The sequence below is a fragment of the Pogona vitticeps genome, chromosome 6, assembly GCF_051106095.1.
Source record: "Pogona vitticeps strain Pit_001003342236 chromosome 6, PviZW2.1, whole genome shotgun sequence".
Classification (NCBI taxonomy): domain Eukaryota; kingdom Metazoa; phylum Chordata; class Lepidosauria; order Squamata; family Agamidae; genus Pogona; species Pogona vitticeps.
The window spans coordinates 68,345,826-68,366,612 of NC_135788.1; the positions used below are offsets into that span (position 1 = coordinate 68,345,826).

The 20,787-nt window shown below is 39.5% G+C and overlaps 1 protein-coding gene across 5 annotated transcripts in view; it reads right to left on the reverse strand.

The window, feature by feature from the left end:
* BBS9 (Bardet-Biedl syndrome 9) overlaps nt 1-20,787 on the reverse strand; it is a 381,302-nt gene that overhangs the window by 354,083 nt on the left and 6,432 nt on the right. For 4 of the 5 annotated variants that reach the window (XM_073003801.2, XM_073003799.2, XM_073003800.2 and 1 more), the window contains exons 4-5: nt 20,190-20,254; nt 15,886-15,999 (exon numbers count right to left, since the gene is read on the reverse strand). In XM_073003801.2, coding sequence (XP_072859902.1) covers nt 15,886-15,999; nt 20,190-20,254 — 179 coding nt within the window. Of the gene's footprint in view, nt 1-15,885; nt 16,000-19,219; nt 19,378-20,189; nt 20,255-20,787 lie in introns of all 5 variants that reach the window. The other variant, XM_073003802.2, reaches the window with a different exon arrangement.

Sequence of the window (20,787 nt, forward strand, 5' to 3'; positions counted from 1 at the left end):
AGCAGGAACTGGCAAGCCAAACTCCATGGACAGAAACAAAAGGTTAAAATATATGATGCTGGAAGATGAGCCCCTCAGGTCAGAAGGTGTCCAAGATACTACTGAGGAAGAGCAGAGGACAAGTACAAGTAGTGCCAGAGCTAATGAAGTGGTTAGGCCAAAGTCGAAAGGGCACTCAGCTGCAGACGTGCCTGGAAGTGAAAGGAAAGTCCAATGTTGCAAAGAAAAATACTGCATAGGAACCTGGAATGTAAGATCTATGAACCTTGGTAAGCTGGATGTGGTCAAACAGGAGATGGCAAGAATAAACATTGACATCTTGGGCGTCAGTGAACTAAAATGGACGAGAATGGGCAAATTAAATCCAGACGATTATCATATCTACTATTGTGGGCATCCCGTAGAAGGAATGGAGTAGCCCTGATAGTCAACAAAAGAGTGGGAAAAGCTGTACTGGGATACAATCTTAAAAATGACAGAATGATTTGAATACAAATCCAAGGCAGACCTTTCAAAATCACAATAATCCAAGTTTATGCACTAACCACCAATGCTGAAGAGGCTGAAATCAACCAATTCTATGAACACTTACAACACTTTCTAGAACTGACACCAAAAAAAGAGGTTCTTCTCATTATAGGGGACTGGAATGCTAAAGTAGGGAGTCAAATGTCCTCCTGAGATGTGTTCTTATAAGAAAAATGGAAAGCTGAGAGTAGTATAACACCCTCTCTTGACTTCAAGAAAGATGACATCAATAAGTTTAAGAAAATATTGGATGAGATTCCATGGTCAGAAATACTCAAAAAGAAGGGAGTCCATGGTGGATGGGAGTTTCTGACGGGTAAGATATTCAACAGTTCTCATATCTAATATCATTCTCATATCATATCATAAAAAAAATTAAACAAAATGCAAAATTCATGGCAGGCATCTGTGCCAGGTCTGCCAGCATGAGGTAAGTTCAGAATTAGGTTGCAGACATGGGGGGGGTGCCATCTCAAGCATCATTGCCTGCTTCCAAAACACAAAAGGATTTTTGTTTGTTTGTTTTTGCTGTGGGCTGAGATAAATTGATTTTAGTGGGTCAATAAAGGCATCACTCTACTCTTATATCTGGATTGAAGTGAGCAAAACACTGGATTCCCATCCTGTAAACCAGACAAAAAGGCAACAAAATATACAGTGCTAGATACTAATAGAACTGATATTTTTCACATACTCATAGATGTACAGTGTGTATATTTGTAGATGAATGAAAACAAATGAACTACAATAAAATTTAGCAAAACCTTTGAAAATTCACACAATTCTGCTACATCTAAAACTACAGTTTTACCCCAAAAATTAATTTGTTGCATTTTATAGCAATTTTGGCTTTTAACAAACTCACAAGAGGCTAAAGTTTTAATTAATTTAACTTTGGCACATTTATATACACCAAATGATATATTACGTTCTGAGAATCCACCTTAAACCAACATACAGTGGTACCTCAACTTACGAATGTCCCAACTTACAACCATTTCGAGCTATGACCAGCTCCAGATGCAAAATTTTGCTCCAACTTGCGGCTGGAGCATCAAGTTACGATCAAAAAAAGGCAAGGAAAAAAGGCGGGGAATCCAAATGTACTAACCATTGGTGACGAAGAGGCTCCTTCTTTGTAACTCTTTTGCCTCAGCAGTTAGAGAGTGTGCAATTGGAGGAGGCTTGGGACTGCCTGGTAAGGTCAGGTGCTGCTTTCTGCTTTTTAAAAACTGTTCTGGGTGGGTTTTGCAATGTGGTTTTGGGCTAGGTGGTGGGATTATGTTTCTATGCTGTGATGGGTCCTGCAGGTTTGTTTGTTTTTTGGGGGCTTTTTCCCATTTCCAATGGGTCTTGGGGGGTTGTTAGCTTTTTGGGTTTTTTCCCCATTTTTGATGGGTCTTGCGGGGTTTGTTAGCTTTTTGGGTTTTTTCCCCATTTCTGATGGGTCTTGCAGAGTTTGGTTGCTTTTTGGGGGGTTTCCCCATTTCCAATGGGTGTTGCATGCTTGGTTTGCTTTCTGCTTTGCTTTTTTTGCATTTCCGAAGGGTCTTGCATGCTTTGCTTGCTTTTTGCTTTGCTTTTTTTGCATGTCCAATGGGTCTTGCAAGCTTTGCTTGCTTTCTCCTTTGCATTTTCCCCATTTACGATGGGTCTTGCACACTTTGCTTGCTTTCTCCTTTCCTTTTTTGCATTTCTGAAGAGTCTTGCATGCTTTGCTTGCTTTTTGCTTTGCTTTTTTGTATTTCCAATGGGTCTTGCACGCTTTGCTTGCTTTCTGCTTTGCTTTTTTGTATTTCCAATGGGTCTTGCATGCTTTGCTTGCTTCTCCCCCCCCCCCTTTGGCCAGAACGGATTAATTGCGTTTTCGATGGGCCTTGCAGTGGGGTTTGTTTTTTTGGGGGGGAGGGTTGGTGATTCTTTTCTTCGGCGAGATTAATTGTATTTCAATGCATTCATATGGGAAATGGTGCTTCAACTTACAACCATTTCAAGTTACGACCATCTTCCGAAACAGATTAAGTTTTTAAGTCGAGGTACCACTGTACTTTTCTCTCTCCATCAACCCAGAAAATAAATTCAAAGTCTCCATTTTAAAGAAATTGGAAAGCCATTGTTGTGTTATATAACAAAAAAAAGAAGAAGCTTCTAACCTCCATCTCTTCCATGCAGAGTGGGAAAAACAGAAAATGCTCAATTCTAAAATACATTTATATAACTAATAATGATTCTCATTACAACTTAATGAGCACAATATCTTTAAGCCATTAAATTAAAGGTGAAATGCTTTGACTAAAAGAGACACAGCCTAAACATTGAAGTTCAAGTTTATATCACTGTTTTATCTGAATAAAAGCAAAAAGATCACTTAGCCTTGGAACATATAGCTTAGCTGATCATCCTTTTCTGACCATCACATAATTTTAAAAAATACCTTTGCAAAATTGTGGAAAAGAAAAATGCAGTCTACTTCTCTTATAAGTTTCCCATAACAAGACTGCATGGTTTTTACATGTGTAGTACTTTGATATTAAAAAGAATTCTTCCTTATAGCACCTTCTTTGTTTTAAGTCTGAAACTTACTTTGCCTTCAGGCTGAACTACAATAAAAGTAAAATGGATTCAGACATTTGGCTAAGAAAAGTTAACTTTTCTATAGCTTTCTTCCCCCATGTAATTTTTTCCCTGTAAAGGATTTCTACTGTTTAAAAATACAATTATTTCCAATCTCTTTTGTTTTGCTGGATCCATGGATTAACATAAAACAGATGTGTCATTCGGGAAGCAGTTTTATATTTTAAAATAACATAAGAATTCTTATGATTCTTACCTTGCTACTTGTGTTAGATTTTTTTGGAAGCACTATAAAAATAGCACACCATTTAAGAGTCATTTTCTGAAATAAAGAAAAATCAGTCCATCCTCTTTCACAGGATGGTGAGGAAAGGCACCCTACACTTATGCTGCAATCACATTCAATGTTAAGGGGCAGATTCTGTGAATATTAAGAACTGAGATATCTAGCTCTGCCCATGCTTGGGATTCTGATTTAACTCCTTGTGATTGGGTTCTTTTGTAAGTGGGGGCGGGCCAGGGTTTTGGCGGGAAGAATGGATGGAGATGACGCAGAAGATACAAAAAACGGTTCTTTATTACGATTAACATCAACTATCCCCAAACCGAAGGGATCCATCAACTCAACATCAGTTAACACATGATAAAGTTTTCCTTTTACATTTTTCTCTTCTTTAGTATCTTTCAAACTTTCTTTGCTCCAGGGGTAAAGTTGACCACTGGGTTCTGTATGGGTGCACTCAACACTGCGCAGGTTGTCCCGCAACATGGGTGTTTGCCCTGTTGCCCCTCCAACCGCGGGAGATATGGGTGGAAACCACATGGAGTCCCTTTTGTCTCCAAACACTTGAAAGATTGAACTGTCCCCAAATTCCATTTCCCTCCTGCTCCACACTTATCTTTCTTAACTGCGTCAGGTGGATCTGGCAGCAATCCTCCTCCACTCATAAGGTTGGGGAAATCTTTCACCAGCTTAGCAATTTGATCCCTCTCTGCTCCTGTTTCTATTGTCTGCGCCCCTTCATCCTTCAGATCCAACTGCCTGCACCTCCTCCTTTCCTCCTCTTTTTTATCATCCCACCTCCAAGACTTTAGCTCCTCCTTCTCCCCCTCCTGTCTGCCTTCTGCAAAGAACACTTCTATGGCTTTATTGTTCCCTCCTTCTATATCATCCAGGTTTATCAATTCTCCGACGACGCATCCCTCATTTACTTTGACTTGTTCTTTCGGGGAGGATGGCACACTGCCCATCTCTTGCTCACACTCCTAAAACAGAAGCTGGTATTTTGCATCACCCAAGAATATTTAGTCACATAATCATTTTATCCACTTTAGCTTTCTGCAGATACTTTACTATGAAAACCCAGAAGTTCATCATATTATGAATAGTTTAATACATGTGGTAATTTGCAGCTCAACACAAATTTAAGTAATTATGGTGAGTCTTCTCAAAAAAGCTGCTCACTGGTATAGAATACTCATTACTTCCAAAATTATTCTCCTCACATTAGAAAAGCAGAAGACTGCACACTGATATTGTGACCGATCAATGATAACCAATCAATATAGCATCCTATTAAGCCATTACTTAATAAAAGAAGGTAATTCAAACAAAAAGTTATAATTTTTCATCAGATCCTCTTTTTTCAAACAGGTTCCTGAATTCAGACCATAATTAGGACAGTGGTGGTAGACAGTATGTACCAAGTTTATACAAGTACTTTTAAGGTGCTTGTTCTTCTTTTTAAAAGAAAGACCCCCACTCTTGTTTTGCTACTTTTTAAAGGAATTTAGCAAATTCCTATCATTTCTTCTTGAAAACAAAATGCTGCCCACTGTTGTTGTTTTTACTTTAAGTTGTTCCATCCTGTCGTTTAGAACACACGCAGCCTTTAAAATGCTTGTTTTAGTATCATCTTTTACAGCACATGCTTACTGAAACAACTGCATAAACATCTTGCCTGCATTTAAAGAAATTAAATACTCGAGTCTGAATACTAGAGGTGAATGGTGCTTACTTCTAGGGAAGACAGTAGATAAGGACTGTTCTTGTTTTGTTGTTTAGTGGTTAAGTCATGTCCGACTCTTCGTGACCCCATGAACCAGAGCACGCCAGGCCCTCCTGTCTTCCACTGCCTCCCGGAGTTTGGTCAAATTCATGTTGGTAGTTTCGGTGACACTGTCCAACCATCTCATTCTCTGTTGTCCCCTTCTCCTCTTCCCTTCACACTTTCCCAACATCAGGGTCTTTTCCAGGGAGTCTTCTCTTCTCATGAGATAGCCGAAGTATTGGAGCCTCAGCTTCAGGATCTGTCCTTCCAGTGAGCACTCAGAGTTGATTTCCTTTAGAATTGAAAGGTTTGTTCTCCTTGCATCCAGGGGACTATCAAGAGTCTCCTCCAGCACCACAATTCAAAAGCATCAATTCTTCGGCGGTCAAACTTCTTTATGGTCCAGCTCTAACTTCCACACATCACTACTGGAAAAACCATAGCATTGACTATGTGGACCTTTGTTGGCAAGGTGATGTCTCTGCTTTGTAAGATGCTGGCTAGATTTGTCATCGTTTTCCTCCCAAGAAGCAGGTGTCTTTTAATTTCGTGGCTGCTGTCACCATCTACAGTGATCATGGAGCCCTAGAAAGTAAAATCTGTCACTGCCTCTGTATCTTCCCCTTCTATTTGCCAGGAGGTGATGGGATCAGTGGCCATGATCTTAGTTTTTTTGATGTTGAGCTTCAGACAATATACAGTCTTGTCGTACTCCTTTCCCAATTTTGAACCTATCAGTTGTTCCATATCCAGTTCTAACTGTTGCTTCCTGTCGTAGATAGAGATTTCTCAGGAGATAGATAAGGTGGTCAGGCACTCCCATTTCTTTAAGAACTTGCCCTAGGTTGTTGTGGTCGATACAGTCAAAGGATTTTGTGTAGTCAATGAAGCAGAAGTAGATGTTTTTTCTGGAACTCTCTGGCTTTCTCCATAATCCAGCGCATGTTAGCAATTTGGTCTCGAGTTCCTCTGCCCCTTCGGAATCCCGCTTGTACTTCTGGGAGTTCTCGGTCCACATATTGCTGAAGCCTACCTTGTAGGATTTTGAGCATAACCTTGCTAGCGTGTGAGATGAGTGCAATTGTACGGTAGTTGGAGCATTCTTTGGCACTGCTCTTCTTTGGGATTGGCATGTAGACTGATCTTTTCCATCCTCTGGCCACTGCTGTGTTTTCTAAACTTCCTGGCATATTGAGTATAGCACTGGTTCTTAACCTTGGGTTACTCAGGAGTTTGGGACTGCAACTCCCAGAAGCCTTCACCACCAGCTGTGCTGACTGGGGTTTCTGGGAGTTGCAGTTCAAAAGCATCTGAGTAACAAAGGTTAAGAACCACTGGAGTATATATAGCACCTTAACAGCATCATGTTTTAAGATTTTAAATATTTCAACTAGAATGCCATCACCTCCACTGGTCTTGTTGTTAGCCATGCTTTCTAAGGCCCACTTGACTTCACTCTCCAGGATGTCTGGGTCAGCAACCACACTATCTGGGTTGTCCAAGACATCCAGATCTTTCTGGTATAAGTCCTCTGTGTATTCTTGACACCTCTTATTGATGTCTTCTGCTTCTGTACGGTCCTTACCATTTTTGTCCTTTATCATGTCCATCTTTGCACAAAAGATTCCTTTAATAGCTCCAATTTTCTTGAACAGATCTCTGGTTTTTCCCTCTCTAATATTTTCCTCTGTTCGTTTAAGAAGGCTCTTGTCTCTCCTTGCTATTCTTTGGAAGTCTGTGTTCAGTTTTCTGTAACTTTCCCTATCTCCCTTGCATTTTGTTTCCCTTCTGTTCTCTGCTATTTGTAAGGCCTCGTTGGACAGCCACTTTGCTTTCTTGCATTTCCTTTTCTTTGGGATGGTTTTTATTGCTGCCTCCTGTACAATGTTACGAGCCTCCATCCACAGTTCTTCAGGCACTCTGTCCACCAAATCTAGTTCCTTAAATCTGTTCTTGGTCTGATCCTGCAGGGCTCTTCTTATGTTCTTATGTTCACAGGAAGGTGGAGAGGCAGAGAGGAATCAAAGAGAGGAGGGGGTGAAAGCAGCAAGAAAGAGAGAAGAGAAGCAACAGAAAAGAGAGAACGAGGCAAAGAGAGGAGGAACAGCTAGAGAAAATGAGAGATAAGAGCGGAAGAAAGAGAGAGGAGTTACAGGTCAGAAGCAGCACTGAGACAGTTACAGACCAGCCATGGGGGTGGGGGTAGTGGTGGGGAGTAGCCACAGATAGAGAAAGAAAAAGAGAGAGAAAACCTCAGGGTGTCTTGAGGCTGCTGCAGTCAGAAGCACATCCTATTCCCAAACACTACCTCTTCCTTCTTTGGTATTTAGAAGGACCAAGTGTCTGCATATTTTTAAATATGTATCATTTAGTACAACAAGTCTCTCCTCCTCAGGACTTAGTCCCGAGATATAAACTTAGCCTGAAGTCCTATAAACTAAAGAGTAGTCCCTGGTACTTACTTTGGAGCAAGAGGGACTTGCTTCTGAGTATGCTGATAGGCAGAATCACATGCCAATACAGTATCCAGAAACATTCTGGATGGTCCTGAACCCAACAGTATTCTTTGGTGACCCTATATAAGCGTCAAACACACTTGCACTGTAATCCTGTTTCAACCTACTGTACTCAGAAAGAGTACTGAATTAAATGGGATTTATTTCCAAGTTTATGTGATGCTGCAGCCTACACTTCCAGGTGATCTCTTCCACTGGAATGGTGGGTGTGTTTTAAGTTAAACTTGTTTTTAAAAAGCTAGAAAATCAACTAGTTCTCGCAAATAAAACACGAATGTCAAATCACTTCTTTGACACCTTATCTAGGTATTTTACTGCTTGGGACACCTGAATGCCTAGAAGAACCATGGTTTTCAGTTACAATCTGTTCATTCAGGTACCTGATTTTTTAACTGGAAAGAATTGGGTTATTATCCCGTTAAGGAGTAACCTGAATTTCAGCTGCTTTCAGCCCATGAAACCCATTACAGTGGTGCCTCACACAACGGGTGCCTCACACAACGATGAATTCACACAACGATGCCTTTTTCTGTTAAATTTGCCGCCTCACACAGCGATGTTTCCTATGGGGGATTTTCACACAACGATGTCTCTTTTTCGTTCCTGTAAAAGTGTCTTACAATGTTTGGAAGCTCTTTTAAATGCTTGCAATGGTTAGCCCACCTCCTGAAACCTATGCAAACTGATTTTGGTGTTGTTCTGACACTTCGTTAATTTGTGGTGATTTTTTGTTTTTCCCCCTCATTGAACTCCATGCATTTCAATGAGGGGGAAAAACAAAAAATTACCATAAATTAACGAAGTGTCAGGACAACACCAAAATCACTTTGCATAGGTTTCAGGAGGTGGGCTAACCATTGCAAGCATTTAAAACGGCTTCCAAACATTGTAAGACACTTTTACAGGAGCGAAAAAGGACTTCGCAAAGCCATTGAAATGTATTGAGTCGGCTTCAATACATTCCAATGGAGGAAACATTGTTTCACACAGCGATGTTTCCTATGGGGATTTTCACTCAGCGATGGCAATCCGTTCCAATTGGAACGGATTAACCGGTTTTCAATGCATTCCTATGGGAAATGGTGTTTCACAGAACGATGTTTCACACAACGTTAATTTTTTTGGAACCAATTAACATCGTTGTGTGAGGCACCACTGTACTCCTAGGCATCAGTATTCAGATGAAAGTTGCAGATTCCTTTCCTATAGTTGTATTGTTGTTGTTATGTGACATAAAGTTCCTTCTAGTGTATGGCAGCTCTAACAGGGTTTCTGAGGTATGAGAGATGTTCAAACAGCATGTCAGTGAGTCACCATGGCCACATGGGTCTAAGTACAACATCCTTTCTATTATAACACGCTGGCTTTCTTTCATGCAGTATTCATCTCAAATGTTCTTTTAGGCACAACACTGGGCATAGCACATCTAAATTTAGAGAAGGCTAAAGGAAAAGTGTAAATGTTTGCAAAATCCTCTGGTTTAAAATTGTTCTATGTTATGGGCACTGTGGGTCTTTACCAAAGGAAACCTATGTGAGCTTTACATGATCCTTTGGAAGGGAGGGGAAGTGGCCTGCATCAGGGTGTCTGATTGTGATTTTTGTACAGTGAATCTATGCCCAATTAACCTTATATCTCTCTTCCTAAATTACCATTTGCTGGTCAACAGCAAAACTCATGAAGTAGCCAATAATGTCAGTTATTTTCCTAGTCTCTTCTTTAATACGAGAGTTTACAAATCTTCATGTTGTGTTTGACACATTGGGAGGATTTTAGATTCAAGAATGAAAACACTAGCAGCAGCTATGAATCAGCAGCTATCAGTGGTCAGCTGAGAAACATATGGGTCTCCATGGAGAAGGAAAGAAGACCTCTATTCTGCAAACCAGTGGGTTCCTAACCCTGGATAACCCAGGTACTCTTGGACTGCAACTCCCAGAACCCCCAGCCAGCACAGCCGGTAGTGACGGTTTCTGGGAATTGCAGTTCAAGACCATCTGGGTTACCCAACATTGGGAACCAATGATCTAAACCCATAGAATCCAGAAACTGAAGTCTGAGGCAAAAGTTAACCAACTTTAGTCAAATGGTCAAATTAAAAGCGAGGTCAAACATATGATTGGGCTTGAAAAATGCACTACTCCACTCATCTTTGACAAGTGAAAAATGCTGCTCGACAAATCACAGCTCCCTCCCTCCCTCCTTCCCCTCTGCCTGTCTCTCTCTCTCTCTCTAATCCTGCAGTCCTCCCCTCTCCCATTGCAAAAGGAAAACTGCCCACTTCTCACAAGAAGAGAATTCAAGCGGCACATAGAGATATAGCTCTACAGGAGAATGTAGAATAGTCCCATATTGGAGAATATGAAGATTCCCTGCTCTCAATTTCAACTGAACAAGGACATCCTGGGATGGGAGGAAACCGTGGCTCCTTAAGAGGCAAAGCCCTTTTGCTTTCAGTTTTATTTTTGCTGGAGACATTCAAAATAAAGGCATTCAAAATACAAGCTTCATGACCCCACAGGGATGCAGGTAATAAAGCAACTGCTACAGATGGCATATTAACATCTATGTCAATATTTGATACTTTCACATGGCCAGAAATGTCCTTGGAAAATTTTGGTTAAAAGGAAATAACCATACTTGTATCTCATTACAAAGACCCTTTGCAACACGGCAAAGAAGACATACTGTAATTGAGAAAGCCCCAGATGAATGGTATTAATTCAAAATATGTGCAAAAGGTCTGTTATCAGTGGATTTACTGGGAAAGGCAATAAACCACCATGGGGGTAAGTTTCCTGTTCTTCTGAAGCTCCTTAAAATTGCCTCTGTTCTACCAGTTTCTATGGTTAGCTGTGAAAGGGGTTTCAGCCAAATGAATCTGATCAAAAATAAACTCATATCGTGTTTAAGAGACTGAAACCTTAAATGACCTTATGATGGTGAATCTAAATGGACCTCCACTACCACAATTTAACCCTACTAAAGCTATCGATAAATGGTACTTCAGTGCTAAAACTACCAGGCATGTTCAAGGATACAAGTGCAATACCTCTGACAGCAGTGCATTTTCTACTAAGACGACATAGGCGAATACCGTGTATGTAATACAATTTATTTTGGGTTTTTATGCACTGTTATGTAGAAATAAAAGTGAACAAATGCCTAGTTTAAATGTGAATATAAATTGTAAGGCTATAGTCTGGTCATGCTGACTGGTAAAATTTTTGACTGACTGGTGAGACATTCTAAAATTTTTCAAACCCTGTTGATCACCTTGATCACTAGTTCCCAAATTTTTTCAACTTGTGACCCCCTTTAATAATAGCAAAATATACTGCAGCCCCCATCACATTTGCATAAAAAGGCATTTTTAATGGGGTAAAGACATCCTTTCTTGGAAAGTAGAGGCTTCTTTCTCCCCCAGACAGCCTGTTTCTCATACATACACATAAACACTAACTTTAATATCCTGCTCTGAAAGGTCAAGGAAGAAATTATTTAACAAAGCCTACATATATGGTACAGGACGTGGCGGCGCTGCGGGTTAAACCGCAGGAGCTTCTGTGCTGCAAGGTCAGAAGCCCTGCAGTTGTAAGATCGAATCCACATAATGGAGTGAGCTCCCGTCGCTTGTCTCAGCTCCTGCCAACCTAGCAGTTCGAAAGCATGTAAAAATGTGGATAAATAGGTGCACCTCAGTGGGAAGTTAACAGTGTTCCATGTCTAGTCAGGCTGGCCACGTGACCACCAAAACTGTCTTCGGACAAACGCTGAATCTATGGCTTGGAAACGGGGATGAGCACCACTCCCTAGAGTCAGACACAACTGGACTAAATGTCAAGGGGAACCTTTACATATATGGTGACCCATGACCCCCCAGAAAATACTTTGAGACCCCCTTGGGGGTCACAATCCCTAGGTTGAGAAACTCTGGCTTTCATAAATGAGGCACTGTGAATTAGTCACCAGAAGCACAAGTTTCATCACAATGTCTGATGACAACTCAGGTATCCATATTCAAAGAGACGATTTCTTCCACATACTCAGATTGCTTGGGCCCCAAGAAATAAACACCTAGAGAACTTGTTGAGAAAAAGCCATGACAGTTGTTTTGTGTTGGGTAAGAGGTAGATGACTACTGACAAAAGAAGTCAGCTTCTGGGATTCTCCGTTACTTTTTTTGGTGTTTCTTTGTGAATGGTAGTGAGCACACAGAGAGATATATATTTACCATAGAATCCCACTCTCATGTCTGAAGAAATGGATTTTTCCATGAAAGCTCACATTAAAATATAAGTTAGTCTTTAAGGTGGCACAGCATCATTGTCTTTTTTTAAAAAAAATTCTGACATGCCAGCATAGACTAACATGACAGCCTCTTTTAAAACTACAGAATACTCCAGGTAGCATAGTCAAGGACCATGTTAGATGAAGGATTCTGGGAACAAGGTTGTGAACCATGCAAGTATTGGGACTGTGAGTCTCATTAGCATTTTAATTTTTTATCTTATTTTCATTTAATTTCATTTCTGTATATTATGGCATTTTTAACATGGGAGACATCCATTCAAAAACTGGCTGCAGCAATGGGTGCAGCTAGCAACAAGACAAACTGGGGAGAAGAAATGAGATCTGAGCCTCAACACCCAACAATGCTTCAGTGTGCAAAAAAAGAGATCCCCATTTTTCACATCCTCAGATAAACACCCATCCTTAGGAGACATATATACCAGCAAAACAATGTTATGCTTCCAAAAGCACTACCACAGTATAGGAGAAAAATTCCCAAAAGGCAATGAGAATTTAGTCATTCTGTCAATTATTCGGCTTTTAAAATGGTTTTTAGTCTCTTTTTAACAAAGTTCTGTTTCTGTTAATTTTTTTAAAATTGTGATTTTATTGAGATTCAACTGGCACCCTCGCTGGGAATTTTTAAAAATGAGTTGAAGACTTGGTTCTTCCAGCAGACCTTCCCCTCTCCCATTATATAGCTTCTTTATCCCATCTTGGATCCTGTCTTCTTTATTAACCTTTCTGCTCTTATGATCAAAGTTATTTAATATTGGTTTTATCTTTATATTATGTAAGCTGCCCAGAGTAGATTTCCGAATCTAGATGGGCAGGGTAAAAATGGAATAAATAAGTAAATAAATAAATAAATAAATAAATAAATAAATAAATAAATGAATGAATAAATAAATAAATAAATGTCTCACTTTGAAGATGCTGGTGGGTAGAGAAACAGTTTATAAATAGTTTAAATAAACAAACAAGCAAACTTCACTGTGCTGTCCATCCTTACCAGACAGGTGTTACTGTTTAGCAATTTAAAATAGGGGCTGGCTCCAGTGTCATTAGGTTGCAACTCCCAGCACTCATCACCTCTGGCTATACTGCAAAGGGCTAACTGGAATTGTAGTCCAACAACATCTGGAGGCTTGCACTCTGCCCATTCCTGTTTTATGATATGAGCAACTTCACATGACATAAGCCCTATTCAGTTATTAATTCTTCAGGACTTGTCAACATGGACAGAAAGAACCAGCCACTCTCTCCCCCATCACCACTTTGTTCAACCAGCTATCAATCTGAAGAGAAGAAAGGTTCTAGTACATATACATTATACATACAAGCAAGAACCAAGGATTTCCAGGATACTTGCTTGCTCATAAAACACAAGCTGGAACCTCTCTTTTTCTGATATGCTGCTGCTCATGCAAGCAACTTGATGAGGGCCAACACTGGGAAAGTTAGCATCTGATATGGCTATACAATTTCAACTCTAAAAAAATAATATGTGATGCATCTTGTGTTATGAAATTCTGTTTACACATTTTCTGTTCTAAGCATTTATGTTACGTCCTCATTTATAAATGCTGACACAACTAACATCTACTGGTAAATAGTACTTTTAAAATATGTTACTTTTCCATTTAGGGGCCTAACTCTCTGTGGTATTTGATGATGGCATTGTTTACAATGAAATGTCAACTTTCTTAGGCTTATATTTATTTGTAACTTGTGGTCAAAACACGATAGTGTGATAATTTTTTGTTGATTTCTTCTCTGGTGAAAGAAATGCATGAGTGCCCTCTGGTGCATACATTCATTAATACATAAGGAACAATGTACTGTTTCCATATGCAGAGTCACAAAATGCATTACCTTATAAACTCAAAAAAATTAGTTAAAATCAAAATAAAAGGGATATGTTGTTCCCATAAAACAGTAAGATTATACAATAATGCAAAACAAAGATTTTGTCATTCACTTTCCAGACATGATCAAATTTAGCCAATGCAATAAAGAAACAATTCAACCCAATCATGATATGACTTTTAAGATTCAGCCCAATGTTTTCTTTTCTTTCCTTTGCCTTGGCAATGTAAGTCTTACACATCATTTTATATTCTCAAAAAGATGATCAGCTAATTTTCACTTCTGTTTCCAACACTAGCAAGGAAAAATTCAGTGAGAATACACATGAATAAATTGCACCAAAATTCTACTACATGTATTTTAAGTTTAAGCCAAGATCAGTATAATTTTATATAGACGACAACAACAATCTTTATTTTATGGTCTCCGACCCATTAAAATACATACATATTTAAAACAAGTGGTAGCAATTAAAACATTTCAATACAGTAAAAACAGTATAAAGTGATATAATAGAGTACACATATGTTGTTTTCTTATAATAATATTATATACAATCAATCAATCTTTATTTTGCGGTCTCTGGCCCATTAAAATACATACATGTAATATTTAAAATAAATGGAAGCTATTAAAACAGTTGAAAACAGCTAAAACAGTAAAAATTGGTAAAATAGATTACCCATACAATGTTTTTTTTTTTAAATTATGGGTTTAGGTAGAGGTCAGGATTGTTTTTCATATTCTTTGGGCAGAAAGGAAGCCACTGATTCGGTGGTCATCTTGTTTGTGTCACTTAATAAATATTTTGTATGCCAAATCAGAGTCCTACCTGGGAAGACATCCATTATGGGCTTAAGGAATTTTATACACTCTTTTCTGTAAAAATTGCACTCAAAAAGGACATGCTTCATAGTTTCAATTTTTCTATCCTTACAAGGGCACAATCTTTTTTCATAAGGGATGCCAGAATATCGCATCCATAGCTGAGCATGGATTCAAACCCAGCTTTCCTGAGTTCTAGTCTGTGACTTTACATCGTACTGGGTATCAATTCATTCTTAGGTAAAAGGTAAAGGTTCCCCTTGACATTATTCCAGTTGTGTCTGACTCTAGGGGGCGGTGCTCATCCCCGTTTCCAAGCCATAGATTCAGCGTTTGTCCGTAGACAGTTTCCACGGTCACGTGGCCAGCGCGACTAGACACGGAACAACGTTACCTTCCCACCAAAGTGGTACCTATTTATCTACTCGCATTTTTTACATGCTTTCAAACTGCTAGGTTGGCAGGAGCTGGGACAAGCGACGGGAGCTCACTCCATCACGTGGATTCGAACTTATGACTGCTGGTCTTCTGACCTTGCAGCAGAGAGGCTTCTGTGGTTTAACCCGCAGCGCCACCACGTCCCTCAGTTCATTCTTACCTGCTACAATTAATCGATTGTGTGGTTCACACTGCCTGCAGAACTGATTTGCGCATAGTACATCTATCCTGTCATGATTTTTCTACCATTTCTGCAGCTTCTTGTTATGTACAACAGGATTTCAACCAATGTATTTTACCATACCACTATTATTATTTTTAAAAAAGAAGGATATCTTGGGGGTGGAATTATATACACTCGCATTTTCATGAGACACGGTACATACTAGTCTTAAGTATTTTGGAAATGTAGACAATCCAACCTCTCCAAACATAGATCATGGACATTCCAGGCCTTATATTCCCTGTGGGGTAATTTACTGAATCTCTCAGTCTGCTTAATTTTTAGGGGCATACCAGCCACCTCCCAATCATTTAGTTCCACACTCAACCCTTTCCACCTCTAGAAAGGGAACCATATTATCACCAGATACTAGTGTTTTGTTCTATCCCTGTACCAGACCACTGGCCTCATCATGCAATTCTTTCACCACAAAATTCCTTGATTGCACCTCAGCAACCAGCCATATGTCTCTCTATGGCTCCATTGGTAATCAAAACAGGGAAATCTGTATTTATCATACCAGTTTTACAAATAACATAAAAAATCCCAAGCAAAATTTTGAATTTACCTTTTATACCTCCAAATGGCCCATAAGTCATGTTGTAAGCTGTTCTCTGAAGATTGTGTTCATACATACGTTTCAGCTGATACTGATTACCATGTTCAATGTTTCCCAAGCTTCCTATAAAATACAGGAAGGATAGAAGGCATTTGATAATTTCTATTAAATAAAGGAAGGAAGACATTAAACTTGTTGCATTTTCTTCTTTCTGTACAAAATATATTTAACAAGCCATGCTGTAACTACACTGCACCTAAGATTGTAGGGATCAAGATCCCACCGTTATACAGAGAGAGAGACAGACAGGGAGACAGAGACACATCAATGCCAAGACTGAATTTAGACAGAATTGTGGGACTGCACCATTTCCACCAGAGGTATAGAATCTTTGTCAGTGCAAATATTTCAGTCCACAACTCTTATAATCACACATTTGCCATGTTTGTGAGAGTTTCTGGGAGCTGAAATTCAAAACTTGTGTAGAATCAAAGATCCTCTATTCTTATCTATCACAACAGAGATGAAAAAAGTCCATACTGTATGTCCATACGTATATGAAAGTCTCCCTGTAGATTGAGAATGGGCAACCTGTAGCCCTCCAGTTATTGTCGGAATCCTACTCTGATCACATATGACCACTGGACATGATGGCAGAAACTAAGGTGAACTAGAGTCTAACATCTGGAGGCCCACAATTACCCATCCCCGCTGCAGATGGAGATAAAGTTTCATCAATAACTTCATCAGTCTACTTTTGCTCTCCAAGTTAATTTTTAACATGCCAACAGCTTTCACAAAGTGTAGTATCATATCCTAATCCCCATCCCTGAATTAGGACATGATGCAGTCTCAGAGGAGTGTCCCATATTATTATTCTAAAGACTTCCATGAGCTATCAACTGTATTGATGGCCTCATTGACTTGTACAACAACAGAATATTTCAGTTGGCCATAGGGATCCTTTCCAAATGCTGCACGCAAAGCGTTTAAAGCACAAACATTCACAGTCTGCTGCTATCTGTCTTACAACTACAGAACTCCTTCCCATTTCATTCTTATCAAAGAATGAGATTTGTTTGTGTTTGTACATGTGACACAACTGTACTGAGCAAAAAACGCGGATGACAGAGCAAGAGAGCACTCAAAGTAGAAAATTCAGATGATTAAATGTAAACTAACAATCACCACCACATTCTTAATAATATATTGGGAAAGATTTCTCTAGAGCAGAAAATGAGAATGTATGACCTTCAGATGCTAGACAACAGACACTTAACAGTCCTGATATTATAGCCAATGACACAGAATGATGAGATTCCAATTGAACAACATTTGGAGGATCAGATGTTCCCAGTTGTTCTTGATGTTCAGCTGAAATGTGGCTTCTTATAACTTGGGCCATTATTACAAGCCCTGCACTCTGGAATGACTGAGAACAGATGCTATCCCTCCTCTGTATGACAACCTTTCAAGTATTTGAAGAGTGCTATCCTATCTCCCCTCAGACTTTTCTCAAAGCTAAACATGCCCAGATCTTTCAGTTTTCCCTCATAGGGCTTGGTTTCCAGTCCCTTGATCACACTTGTTGCCCTCCTCAGAGCCTGTTCCAATTTGCTTCACCCTTCTTAACGTGCAATGTCTAAAAGTGGGCACAATGCTCAGGATTAGGCCTAAGAGATTGTTCAGTGAGATTTTGAGACTATACTTCTGTTAACACAACTAAAACAGCATTTGCACTTTTTGCAGCCGCATTGCACTCTTGGCTTATATCCAGCTTGTGGGATAAAACTATTCCAGGTTTCAAATATGCCATTGCCCCGTGTTCCCATCCTCCATTATCAGAACAATTTGCCTTTTTAAACTTATTTCAACCAGTTTCAGCCTAGAACATTATCAATATATTACTTAATTCTTCATTGTTACATAAGAATTTGCTTTTCTATCCTTTACCTGACTAGCTACAAGTTTCTTTCACATTCAAATCAGGGAACTGAACTTTCTAATCTTTTGAGTCCCCAGTTTAATATCCACTAGGTTCCTGTAGTACAGGGGTCAGGGAACTTTTTTACCTTTTACCCCCCCCAAAAAAATTTATATACGCTGACATTACCCCCTTGATTCGAAAGGAAGGAAATCATACATTATTTGAATTACAAATATTACTGAATCTAGACAGGCTGTGTACCGAACTAGCAGGATGCACCAAATTTGATAAAGATGTGCACTATTTTTGCTGGAACACAATGCACTCCAGCCATGGTGTGGTATAGGGAGTAGTAAGGTGTCCAACGTGCCTAGCAAGTTGCATTAATTTTTTGCTAGCTCCCAGACGATTTAATCATCATCAGTGGCTGCCAGAATGGTGCTAGCAATGACATGCTTGTTAGAGACAGCCAATGCAAAATTGGGGAGGGGGCTTTCCCTACCACTTTAATCATTCTATGTGTGGTGTGCAAAAAGGAACAAACCGGGCTAAAAGCCATGTCACCCATCCTGGTGCCACAACCCAATATCAAAGGTCCAGTGTGCTTTTTTTTTATCATCATCAATGGAAAACTCAGCAGTGGCCAGAGGATTGGAAAAGATCAGTGTACATCCCAATCCCAAAGAAGGGAAGTACAAAAGAAAGCTCTAACTACCATACAATAGCACTCATTTCACACGCTAGCAAGGTTATGCTCAAAATCCTACAAGGTAGGCTTCAGCAGTATGGGGACCGAGAACTCCCAGAAGTACAAGCTGGATTTCGAAGGGGCAGAGGAACTAGAGACCAAATTGCTAATATGCACTGGATTATGGAGACAGCCAGAGAGTTCCAGAAAAACATCTACTTCTGCTTCATTGATTACGCAAAAGCATGGCAGAAAGCGAGGAGGACTTAAAGAAGCTCTTAATGAGGGTGAAAGAGTAGAGTGCAAAAAATGGTCTGCAGCTCAACATCAAAAAAACTAAGATCATGGCCACTGGTCCCATCACCTGCTGGCAAATAGAAGGGGAAGATATGGAGGCAATGACAGATTTTACTTTCTTGGGCTCCATGATCACTGCAGAGGGTGACAGCAGCCACGAAATTAAAAGATGCCTGCTTCTTGGAAGGAAAGCAATGATAAACCCAAACAGCACCTTAAAAAGCCACCCTTCCCCCTGCCTTAATTCAATTTCTTTTGCTTGTCTGCCTGTTCATTTTCACAGTTTTGAGCCAGTCTCTGTCACTCTCTCTCTCACACACACACACACACGCACACACATATCCATCCACCCACCCACCCACCATCCATTTCCTCCCTCCCTCCATTTTGTACATTTAAATAAGCTTGATGAAGTCCTCGGTCTCTCGCACCTTTCTTCCCTCCTTTCCCTTGCTTGCTCCTTGATCCTCTCTATCCTCCTGCTTGTTTGCAGTCATTTCCAGGGGAAGCAGTTATTCAGAAGCCTCGATTGATTGATTGCCTGGAGCTAATCTCCAGCTGTAACCAATTAGGGAGGCTTATCTCTGATCTAGAAGGAAGGAAGTAACAGGGAGAGGTGGCTTACAATTTGAAGCTTTGGCTGCAGAGGGAGGGAGGGAGGGGGTAGCACTCTGCTCATTACCCCCAGGATTTTCACTTTTACCCAATTTGGGGTAATTTATCCCTGTTCCCTGACCTATGCTGTAGTATAAATGAATGAATAATAGTATCCTACACTTTTTATTATTATAAGAAAATGGCCATAATCCTATCAGTTAGAGCCACTGTCATAATACAAATAGCATACATCTCTGTGGCAAATTGCTGCAAGTTACAAAATTAACATAGGGATTTACTCTAGCATGCCAAATCACACTACTCAGAGCCTAACAGCAAATGCTAAATTAATTGCTTAATTTGCAGCAATTAACAGCTTAGGTTTAAACTAACCATGTTACACTGGTATAAAAACACAACAGTATAACAACATTATTGTTACTTAGAGTGGACTGATAGTCCAGATAGGCAGCGTATAAATCAAATAAATAAATTAGCAAAAATGGCCTACCAAAATGTTTTCCAAGGTACTGTAAATTAATAGCATTTGAAACGTCTTTTCAGGCACAGAAAAGGTAAACCAAATGCTTCTTTAAAAGTAGTGCTATTTGTTTCAAATATTTGAAAGTCATTTTTCAATAACACTGGGATAGAAGCAGTAGTAAGGGGGGCAAGAATCATTTGAATATTACTTAAAGTTTTATAGCATCTAAACTGACTTCCGATCAATGTATCTATAGCAAAATGTACTATATTTTATTCATGTGAAAAAAGACAAAATGCATCAGAAGATTTTTAAGTTACCTGAGACAGCATATACACATAGTTTTTTGGAGTGCAATACAGCCAAATGAAGTAGTTCTGTACCACTGCCAAGAAAGAACAAGGAAATAAAATATGAGAATGCATCACTATAAAACAAATAAGGTAGTGATACTTCTAATGTATTTAACTTTGATAAGAACATGTCACTGAACAAGCTTACAAACATATGACACTTTAAGTTTATAAGTGTTTCTAAGCCTTTAAAGCTCTTCCAAAGGTATGTTTTTGCAAACATGAGGTGTACATAATCTCATATACTCTTATATGAAGTATATGAAAAGCAATTCTCCTGTCACAAGGAAAAAGAGGATACATAAATGAAGACATACAGTGGAACCTCTACTTGCGAACTAAATCTGTCCCAGAAGATGTTCGTTAGTTGAAACGTTCGTAAGTAGAAGCAAAATTTCCCATAGGAATACACTGAAAACCAATTAATCCGTTCTGGCTGTTTTTGGTTCTTATGCAGAGCCGCCGTTCATAAGTTGAAGCATTAGTTCCCATAGGAATTAATGCGAAGCCCGTTAATCCGTCCTCTACCATTAGGGTGAAAATTTGACCTAAGATGAACTTAGGT